General features: G+C 38.2%; 1 protein-coding gene across 7 annotated transcripts in view; it reads right to left on the minus strand.

The window, feature by feature from the left end:
• Nucleotides 1-12,038, minus strand: part of LOC126267963 (neurexin-1a) — a 1,982,806-nt gene that overhangs the window by 189,162 nt on the left and 1,781,606 nt on the right. For all 7 annotated transcript variants that reach the window (XM_049973298.1, XM_049973297.1, XM_049973300.1 and 4 more), the window contains one exon: nt 10,933-11,049. In XM_049973298.1, the coding sequence (XP_049829255.1) occupies nt 10,933-11,049 (117 nt within the window). The remainder of the gene's footprint in view (nt 1-10,932; nt 11,050-12,038) is intronic.

Genomic DNA, 12,038 nt, shown 5'->3' on the forward strand with positions numbered 1-12,038 from the left:
TGAATGCAGATGCTGTATGCATAGGTGTCAGACAGCTGGAGTAGACCTTCACTAACATACCTCTGTCAGTGCTGGGAGGATAATGATGGAGTCATTAGCTTTCAGGGGATGTAGTTCCAGGAGTTCTGCAAAGACAGGTTAGGGTCATGTTGTAGGGATCTGAGGAATGGTTGTAAAGTAGTGCTGGATATGATGAATTCTTGGAAGGCTTGTATGGGATGATTTTGAGGTAGTGGTGGCGGATGAAGTTGGGATCATGGTTGGAACTGTTCAAGGCAGGGTTCAATGTCAGGTTTGCTGTTGGAAATATTTTTGGATTGGGATGCAAAGTGATACTTCCAGTAGGCATTATGTGTAAAGGAAAATAGGTTCTTCACCAACGTAGCATGATTAAATGCAAGTTTAGAGCTGAAAGTGATATTCTTGGATAACTTAGATAATATAAATAATTCAAGAGGGGAGAGTGCTTTAGACAAGGTTAGAGAGGTTGAGAACACTGTATTGTAGTGACTGGTTCTTATTATTATTGGTTATTACTGTTCTGGGGGGGGGGGGGGGGGTGGCAATGGTGAAGGCTGGGGTATGTTACAAGAGGTTAATCTAGCTCAGTTTCTTGGAGAGGAGTGATGACTGATGGTGCGACTGTTTGGGAAGCTGCAGAGTGACAGGAAGGGAAACGCCACTGTTGACGTAGTTTAGGAGAAGGTGGGATAGCTTTCTTATGTGAAATCTAGCATGTTGTTGCTGTCTGAATTTGGCTTGGTGTATGATACCATCCAAGGAGACATGAGGGGCAGATAACTGCAGGATTTTGTAGAAGGAGAGAAGTCTGGTGGAGTGCACACTGGCAGATGAGGCATATTGGTCACATATTATTCAGCTAAGTGGAAGAGATTACCATATTTGAAACTGTAGAAGAGCCTGGTGTAGAGTAGGATTGCATCCAGAAACAGAAACTTTCAGTGTTAGGCCTCTGTTATTAACTCCAAGGGACAAGCAGGTTTCAAGAAAGAGATTGTGGGACTTTAATTTTGACAGTGCAAAAGCATGTTTCTGAAGAGAACAAATTGTAACATGTGATGGGATTCATCACAGCAAGAGAGTACAGGTTGGAATGTTAGGAATGATGGAAATGGCAAAAATGAGAGAAGAGGGTGGAAAAAGATAAAAAATGGAAGAAAAGTAGGGAAAAAATTAAGAAATATCAGAAAAATTTGCACAAAAATCATGAGAACAGACAATGGTTAACAAGAGGGGGGTGTTTGAGAATATCTTGCTAAAAGAGTCGTCTATATAAAAAATGATTGAAAAAACCAATAGGGAAAGTTGTGAAAATAGACAAAATTTTAAAAACTGGGCAGACAAGAGGAGCTCCCAGGAAAAAATGAAAACTAATTTACTTGGCAAATAAAGTAATGTCACTTTCCCACCTTCTCCTAAACTATCTCAACAATGTTGTTTTCCCTCCTGCCCCTCTGCAGCTCCCCAAACAGCCTCACCATCAATCATCACTCCTCTCCAACAAACTGAGCTATCTCAACCTCTTGTAACATCCCACAGCCTTTGTCACTGCCTCCTAGATTAGTAATAACTCAAAAATACAAGAACCAGTCACTACAGTACAGTTTTCTCAAACTTCCGTCTGAAGCAGTCTCCCTTGGTTCAAATGGCTCTGAGCACTATGGGACTTAACATCTATGGTCATCAGTCCCCTAGAACTTAGAACTACTTAAACCTAACCAACCTAAGGACATCACACAACACCCAGCCATCACGAGGCAGAGAAAATCCCTGACCCCGCTGGGAATCGAACCCGGGCACGGGAAGCGAGAACACTACTGCACAACCATGAGCTGTGGACCAGTCTCCCTTCCTGAATTATCTAAATTGTTCTATTGTCTCATTTTCAGCCCTAAAACTGCATTTAATCATGCTGTTTTGGTGAAGAACCTACCTTCCTTTACATGTAACATCAACTAGAAATATCACTTTTCAGCCCAATTCAGAAACCTTTCCAACAGCAACCTGACATTGAACCCTGCCTTGAACAGTTCTGACCACAATCCGAACTTGATCCACCACCACTACCTCAAAATCATCCCCTACAAGCCTTCCAAGAATCCCTCACATCCAGCATTGCTTCACAGCCCTTCCTCAGGTCCCTGCTGACGGAGCCATCATTACCCTCCTAGCAGACAAAGGATCTATCATTGTGATACTTGACTGATATTAGTATGTTACTGAAAGTCTACGCCAGCTGTCTGACACCTATACATACAGCATTTGCCATCAAGATACCATGCCTGTGATTCAAACCGACCTGCAGTTCCTCCTAAAAACCTTAGACCCTTCACATGAACTTTTGCCCCAGTCAATAGAACTTCTTACCCCACCAAAACTCTGCATCCTCACTTTTTATCTTCTTCCTAAGATACACAAACCTAATCGTCCTGGATATCCTACAGTTGCTGGCTTCCAAGCACCTGACGAACATATATGTGCATACAAGCCATAATACAAAGTCTTTCCTCCTATGTTACGGATACCAACTATTTCCTGATCACTTGATTCCATACCCATCCAACACTCACCACCCACATTGCTTGTCACCACTGATGCCATATCCCTCTATACCAACACCCTCCATGCCCTCCCACCTCTGTTACATACAATGCACTTAGCTTTTCACTCTTATTAACTAATGCATGATGTTTTAGTATTAATCTCTGTCTTGCATGCTACCTAGTCTTCCATCGTCAAGCTCTCAGATTTTCAAATCTTGTCAGGTGCAGTCTCCAGCATCAGTCTTTCCTTCCTATCCCATCTGATAACTCTCCCCTGATGTGAGGTTCTGGGTGAGTTTTCTGACTTGTACCCCTGTTCCTAAACCTCTCTAGTCCTTTTTCTTCATTCCTCTTCCTTCCTTTTCAACTCTTCTTCCAGAAGAAGGAGCCACTGTATCCAAAAGATTGTACAAGTTAAACTTATTTCTGTGTGTATTCTCCTGCCACCATTTACTGATTAGATTTTTTTATGTGCCGAAATATTGTTATAAAAATTTATAAGTCCAGTCTTAGGCAACATATTCCATATATCTCTCCAAGAAGGAATTTCCCTGATAGACTAAAACTGGCTGTAGTGATATTTCTCTTTTAAAAAAAGATGATAAAAATAATGTCACAAACTATCACCAAATTTCCACTTCAACTACCTTTCAAAGATTCTTAAAAACTCATACTTACATACTGTTGATCACCTCAATTTTCACAATATCTTCAACAATAGTCAGTTTTAGTTTTGGGCAGCTTTTCTTACTGAACAAGCAATATTTTCTTTTAAAAATTAAGTACCAGAAGCTGCTAACAAAAATATGTCTCATGTAGGTATTTTCTGCGATTTTTTGAAAGTTTGTGATTGTGTAAACCATCAAATTCTTTTGAAGAAAGCAGAATATTATGATTTAGGTGGTACTGTTGGTTCATGGTTTCAGTCATACCTAAATTACTGAAAGCAGACTGGTTCATCCAGAGAACCTGCCTCATCTGAGTGGGAGACCTTAAATTGTGGTGTGCCAAAATGCTCCGTTTTAGGTTTGCTGCTATTTCTTATTTCCATTAGTGCTCTTCCTCTTTGTACCTATACAAAGAGTAAATTTACCCTCTTTACAGATGATACTACCATTCTCACTGATGAACTGTCCAGCAACAATCTTGAACAAACTACAAAGTAAGTGGTCTCTCACTAAATGCAGATAAAACTTATTACATGAAGTCCCATACACCACAAAGAAATCTTGAAGAAATAATGTAAAGTGTAGGGATCAACCACTTCAAAAAATTGAGGATACTAAATTCCTGGGTGCATATACAGGGTGAGTCACCTAAAACTTTCACTGCAAATATAATGGAAATGGAAATTGCTACTGATGTGCAGCTTTTGCAGAATGGATTGACAGTCAGGGGCTCATACTGTTAGCCAATAATATTACTTAGAAAATGTATTTTTTGTGTGAACTTACACTTTTGTTTTAAATGTTACGGTACCGATTGAGGTATATTATCAGACCCCAGAAAAGTTGCAAATAAATTTAACTCTTACTTTACACAGGTAGCAGAAAATCTCGTTCAGCAAAACCTAAAATGTACAAAAAGAAACAAATTCAGGTGCAACCCAAATGAAAAGTCTCTATTCCTCTATCCTACTAATGAGAAGGAAATGTTAAATATAATAAAGGAGCTCAAATCAAAACACTCATTTGGTGTAGACAATATTCCTGACTTTATCATAAAAAAAATGTGCACTCTCCATAGTCAAGCCTTTAGTCAACATCTGCAACTGTTCACTATCAGAAGGTGTTTTCCCCAAAAATTAAAAATAGCTAAGGTTAAGCCCCTCCATAAAAAAGGAAAAAAACAGATGTATCAAATTATAGACCCATATCACTCCTATCTGGCTTTTCAAAAATAATGGAGAAAATTTACTACAAGAGGTTAATAAATTTTATAGAAAAAAATAATTATTTTTCAGAGTCGCAGCACGGTTTCTGTAAATCCAAATCAACTGAAACTGCCATTTTTACATTCCTTAATGAAGCTCTAAATGCAATTGATAATAAAGAACATATTTCTGCAGTCTTTTTAGACCTCTCAAAGGCGTTTAATGTTATAAGTCACAACATCTTGCTTCAAAACTGGAATACGTAGGAATCAGGGGACCAGCCCTTGAGTGGATGAAGTCCTATCTACAAAACAGAGAGCAAATAGTAGTACGTGCATTCCAAGAAAAGAATAATGTTTACTCCTATTACTCAGAAAAACTCTGCAATAAATATGGTGTACCACAAGGTTCCATACTGGGACCAGTCCTGTTTTTACTGTTTGTAAATGACCTGGAACCAACAAGCCCACATCAGAAGTATGTTAAATTTGCAGATGACACAAATGTTTTAATAAAAAGAACGACCAGCCAAGAGTTACAAGACGAAATCAAAATGTGCACTCAGATATTTCAAATTGGTTTTCTGAAAATGGTTTAATAATAAATATCCAAAAAAAAGTTACTATCCATCTCCACAGAATAAGTATCCACAAACACAACCGATTGAGTTATCCACTAAAACTCTGGAAAATGTAAGTGCTACAAAGTTCCTTGGAATATGAATCCAGCAAGATCTGAAATGAGTTGAACACACAAAGTACATAACAAATAAAATGAACACTATCTGTTATTGCATAAAAATTCTCTCAGGTTGCACATCAAAGGAAACAGTAAAAAATGTCTACTTTGCCAAAGCAGAATCTCTTCTCCGCTACAGCATAATCTTCTGGGGAAGCACAGGTGCTAGCCAAAGTTGTTTCACAGCCCAAAAGAGAATTATACAAGCTATGGTAAATGTCCAACATTCAAATACAAAACTAAAACAAAATGGACCACTCCAAGCAGGGAACAAACTGTACTACAAACTACCAACTGATATAAAAACAATAAAACATATTCCAACATTTAAAACAGCTGTACAAACCTACCTTCATCAGAAATGTTGTTATAGTATTGCTGAATATCTAGCAGACTAAAAATATAAATGTTTAGATCATTGTTGAAGACCTAATTTGTATAGCCTTGTTAAACAATAGAATTGTATGCTTCCTGTATTGAAATCAAACAGATATATAGCTCATATTATGTAAAGTATGTATGTAAATTGGAAAACATGTAAAAATTTACTATAGTATAAACATATAAATCTGTTCACTCTGTTTTTTTTTTCCTAATTTGTGCAGACTGTGATGTTTAACAACTAGAACTGTAAATTATGTATGTAAGCGTGCATATTTTAGTTTATAAAATTGACTTGTCCAATATCAAAATGTACCTTGTGCAAACATGATTTAAATGGACCAATAAAAAATAAAATAGAATAACAAACTAAAAGTAGGGTAAACTATAACAGTGTTTGTTGCTTAGCCAAGTTTGAGTCATGTACTATATATTATATTGTGCAAAGTTTCCATGCTGACACTTGTCTGTGTCATTCAACCTGCATAGTCGCTAGATAAAGTTTTGTTATGTTTGCTTACAATGTGCTTATGTGTTCCTTGAGTGCATTGTGACTTGCTAGTCCATCAATGTGTGACAGTCCAAGCAGAAGGTTGTGAGTGGATAATGGGATTTACCAATGCAGAAAAAGCTGATATACTCTTGGTGTATGGAGAGCATAGGAAGATTACAGTTTTTCTCATTTGGTGTATGCGACAAGATATCCCAATAGACATCAACCGTCTTGTGAATTATTTATCAACTTCTTCAATCTGTCATGAAAAAGTTGTAGCATCATGCATAGACAATGTAGTGGAAGGAAACAAGTGATGTCAGGAGAGAGGGAAATTTATGTTCTTGCTGCTGTTGGAGTTGATCCACATGTTCGCTCGTGCGCAATCACACTTGGAAGTGGCATGAGTCAGATAAGTGCCCTACGCATCCAGCATCAACATAAGTTCCATTCCTACCACAACTCTCTTCATCAAGCGTTGCATGGAAATGATTATGAGAATTGTGTTAACTCCTGTACATGGTCATTAAGACAGGGTACTCCAGATGCATCATGTTTATGAAGCCACATTTACCAATCACCGTCAGATAATCCACTGAAACACGCACCACTGATCCATTGACAATACCTGTTGGCTCGATCAGATGGAACGTCAGCATCCATGGAGTGTTAATGTGTGGTATGGGATAGTGAACCATCAGTTCATAGGCCCATTTTAGCAGATGTAACACTGAACACACACAAATATTGCAGACTCCTAACAGACCATCTTCCGCAGATGCTAGAAAACATTCCTTTGCAGATCAAGAGGAAGCTGTGGCTCAAATTATTTCCAGATCATTGAATTCAATGCAGAAGACCTGTACCTCAGCTGGCCTGTTCCTGGGATTTGATGTCTGTAGCCTTTTTTATGTGGGAAAAGCTCAAAGACAGTATCTGCAAGGACATACCAACTACACCCAATGATATGCAATGAAGTATTACTACAGCCTCCATTGAAATGCTATGAATGTGCAGCAGTTGTTCTGTACCAGACTGGAAGTGTGTATTTCAGCTGCCAGTGGTAATTTTGATCACAATATGTGACGGTCAATTGTCTTGTTACTGACAGGATCCATATGATAAGTGCATGTACTTGTTTTGTTCTTTAGTGTGTGTTACAGTACAGCTATACAAGTGTTGGGGCAGTATCTTCTCAAAATATGATATCTCATAAATGACTTGAACTAGAATCCTGCAACAAATGCCACTGACACTCTAGTTTATCCTACTTAAGGTTCGTTAATGTTAATAGGCATTGCTCCATTTAAAAAAAGTGTGTGTTTGCACAAAAATACAATTTCTAAGTATTATTACAATCTGTTGATTGGTTAACAATATTTACATCTACATCTACATACATACTCTTTAATCCACCATACAGTGTGTGGCAGAGGGTACCTCATACCACAACTAGCATCCTCTCTCCCTGTTCCACTCCAAAAAGGGAAAAATGACTGCCTATATGCCTCTTTATCAGTCCTAATCTCTCTTATCTTATCTTTGTGGTCTTTCCGTCAAATATAAGTTGGCAGCAGTAAAATTTTACTGCAGTCAGCCTCAAATGCTGGTTCTCTAAATTTCCTCAGTAGCGATTCACGAAAAGAAAGCCTCCTTTCCTCCAGAGACTCCCACCAGAGTTCCTGAAGCATTTCCGTAACACTCGCATAATGATCAAACCTACCAGTAACAAATCTAGCAGCCCGCCTCTGAATTACTTATGTCCTCCCTCAATCTGACCTGATAGGGATCCCAAATGATTGAGCCGTACTCAAGAATAGGTTGTATTAGTGTTTTATAAGCGATCTCCTTTACAGATAAACCACATTTTCCCAAAATTCTACCAATGAACCAAAGACGACTATCTGCCTTCCCCACAACTGCCATTACATGCTTGTCTCATTTCATATCGCTCTGCAATGTAATGCACAAATATTCAGTTGATGTGACTGTGTCAGCACTGCACTACTAATGGAGTATTCAGACATTACGGGATTCTTTTTCCTATTCATCTGCGTTAATTTACATTTATTTATATTTAGAGTTAGCTGCCATTCTTTACATCAATCAGAAATCCTGTCCATGTCATCTTGTATCCTCCTACAGTCACTCAATGATGGCACCTTCCTGTACACCACAGCATCATCAGCAAACAGTCACACATTGCTATCCACCCTATCCGAAAGATCATTTATGTAGATAGAAAACAACAGAGGACCTACCACACTTCCCTGGGGCACTCCAGATGATACCCTCACCTCCGATGAACACTCACTATCGAGGACAACGTCCTGGGTTCTATTACTTAAGAAGTCTTCGAGCCACTCACATTTTTGGGAACCAATCTCATATGCTCGTACCTTAGTTTGGAGCCGGCAGTGGGGCACCAAGTCAAATGCTTTAAGGAAGTCAAGGAATATGGCATGATACCCTTCATCCATGGTTCACAAGATATCATGTGAAAAAAGAGAAAGTTGCATTTTACAGGAGCTATGCTTTCTAAAGCCTTGCTGATGCATGGACAGCAATTTCTCTATCTCAAGAAAATTCATTAGATTTGAACTGAGAATATGTTCGAGAATCCTGCAACAAACCGATGTTAAGGATATTGGTCTGTAATTTTGAGGATCCATCCTTCTACCCTTCTTATATACAGGCATCACCAGTGCTTTTTTCCAGTTACTTGGGACTTTATGTTGGACAAGAAATTCATGATAAATGCAAGCTAAGTAAGGAGACAATGCAGTAGAGTACTCTCTGTAAAACCGAATTGGAATCCCATCAGGACCTGGCTATTTATTTACTTTCAACCCATACAGCTGCTTAACAACCCCAGAGATGTCTATCATTATGTCCTCCATACTGGAATCTGTACGAGACAAAACGGCGGTATGTTTGTACGATCCTCCTGCAGGAAAGATTTCTCAAATGCTAAATTTAAGATTTCAGCTTTTGTTTTGCTGTCTTCCATTGCCTGGCCAGACTGATCAGTGAGTGACTGGTGGGAAGCCTTTGACCTGCTTACCGGTTTTATGTAGGACCAGAATTTCCTTGGGTTTTCAGCAAGATCTTTTGCTGAGGTATGACAGTGGTAGTAGTTGTATGCTTTGCACATCACTCTTTTTACTGCAGCATGAATCTCTACTAACTTTTGCCTGTCCTCATTCTCCCGATCTTTCTCGTACCGCGAGTGCAACTGTCTTTGCTTCCTGCTTCTTTTCTGTCCGTAAACCACTTATCTGGCACATTCTTCTCCAATGTGTGATTTACAATGTGTTTAAAATTTGCCCATAATTCCTCCACATCCATCGTACCGGAAGTAAATGAGCCCCTGACTACCAATCCATTCATTCAGAACCACACACCAATAGCACTTCTTGTTTCTGCAATATCGGCAATGCAAGTTTTAGGTGATTCACACTGTATAGATGATAAATGTAACTGGACAACCCATATTCTTCACCTTTTTTGTTTGTACTGCAAATTATTGTTTTTGTGGCTGAAATAGATACTATTAAAGCTTCCCACTTTCACTACTTTTGTCCATAAAAAATGTTAACTGCACAGAAAACGGTTATCAGAATAATGAGTGATGTCCATTGCTGACACTCCTGCAGGTAATTATTAAAAAGACATGCTTAAAGTCAAATATTCAGATGTTTGAAGCTGTTTTATACATGGGAGTTTTATTCTTCCACTGGTTTTTACTAAATTTTTTTTGTTATTGCCACTGTACACAGAAATCAACATTGTTTACTATTTCTCAAGTTAGTAAAAGGCAACAAGATAGGATTTTCGAAGGGGCATGACAAACCAGATGATAATCTTGACTAAAAAAAATGGCAAACAAAAGTTCAGTACACTGCAAATACATAGAGCCAGTCAATGTAATTTTATCTTGTTGATGCAGATACATAAATGCACACAATAACTACAAATATACAGGGACTATAAATACACCATATACAGATCTAAATTTAACCTCCACTACAAACAAAATAAGGTATTTTATGTCTGTTATAATGGATGTATTAGTGGAATTACATAAGGGCAATAGATCAATGTATTTAACTTTATTTTGTCCTCCATATTTATTATGTGAACTCAGTGTTAGGCCCACCAATTTAATGATCTGATCCAGGCATGGTCCACTCATCTGACACATACTAGGGCCACCACTGGGATGAATAGATGGACTGAAGAAGTCCTTTGCTGGATTCCAAAAGAAAAGAAAAGAATGAGATGATGACTTAGTAGAAAGCAGTGAATATCAAATAGGTATCAAGTACTGCTCTGTTTTTCAGTAATTGTTTTTAGTATAGATTTATTTGTAACAGGGCCAGAAAAATATAGAAGAATGTTAGGCATCTGATGCAATGGGAAAGTATGACTCTTTCCTATGGCAACTTACTCAAAACCTCTTTTCTTGCAAAAAGTGTGTGCACTTAAGGTCTAAATAAGTGACATGAAATAAAAATTGAGATCACCAAGACCAGCACTGTAGTGATTCCATAACTATATTTTTATGCAATGTATGGAATCTGAGTATGTGCAAACAAACAGAGGCAGTGAAAAGGGAGGGAGTGAAGAGAAATTGAGAACCTCATAACTATTTTCTCTTTCTTTTTATTTTTATAAAATTTTTGGGCCTTAAAAAGCAATATCTTTCAGTAGTCACTTGTGTGTGAGATACAAGAACATCAGTTTTATGATTTCTATATGTTATCTTACAGTGCATGGTGACAGTATTATATTGTTTTGTTAGAAGGGTAAAATGTGATTAAGTGATATTATTATTTCAAATGAAGATAGGAATAAAGCAAGACAAGTGTTATGTTTCATACCATCTGAACACGTGGGTCCTGTATAGGATGTCATATCACAGTCACATGCATAAAAGTTCCACTGCTGCACGCATACTCCTCTGTTGGCACATACATTGTGACTGCACTTGCTGGAACCTGAAAAATTTGAAAAATATAAACCTGAATGAAAATGTTTCAAGAATGGTTTACTTTAGGACTAATCACTAATTTAATTGAAATTGTATCAGTTCATTGACTATCCCTTTTTCGCTGGTTTATATAATAAAGTTCTGCTGCCACTGTCTCAGTATGTAAAAGATATAAAGCAAGGACATAGCCAGAGGGGAGGTCCCCTATCACCTAAATGAAATTACACACTACCTAGTTGCTCTATAGTAAAACCGAAAGGAGGGCATTGCTGCATACATGAAACATAATGCAACTCTGATGTGGGTTTATAAGCACCTACTTGTTGGCAAGCAATTAGTGTGGCATTTGTGTATTTTTGTCACGTGTGCACTAAATGCGGAAACATGAACTCTGGTCACATTATTGCCAAATGGTCCAAACAGGACCAACGTGTTGTTATTCTTTTCTGAGCTGCCAAAGGGCAAACACTGGTAGATATGCATCACAGAACAAAGAATGAGTATGAGGCAGCACATCTGTCCAAAACTGCCACTGCAGTGTGGTGTGACAAGGGCTGCTGCTGTTGCTCCATAACAACACATGTCTCCGTATTGCAAGTGTCGCATATGTTACACCGACTCAAGTGGAGACACTCAAGCCCAAGCCCTATAATCCTGAGGCCTCTGATTCCTTAAAAAAGTCTTGAAGGATCAATGATTCCTGTCAGACAAGGACATGTTGAGGACTTCATGCAGCAGGACACAGAGTTTTACCAAATGGGTATCTTCAACGTGGTGTGTTGGTGGGATAGTTGCCTCAATGCCCACAGCAATTTTGCCTGAGCAGCATGCCAGTTCTGGACTGTACAGTCCTTACTTTCTGGTTTTCAATCATACAATGAAAAACTGACATTCACTATTGACAGTCAACAAGGCCATCGATAGATTTAAACTATTAATATATCAACATGATTATAGGCTATTGCCTCTCCCTACTTTAGCCAAGACCAACTATTG

This window comes from Schistocerca gregaria, chromosome 4 (genome assembly GCF_023897955.1).
Source record: "Schistocerca gregaria isolate iqSchGreg1 chromosome 4, iqSchGreg1.2, whole genome shotgun sequence".
Classification (NCBI taxonomy): Eukaryota; Metazoa; Arthropoda; class Insecta; order Orthoptera; family Acrididae; genus Schistocerca; species Schistocerca gregaria.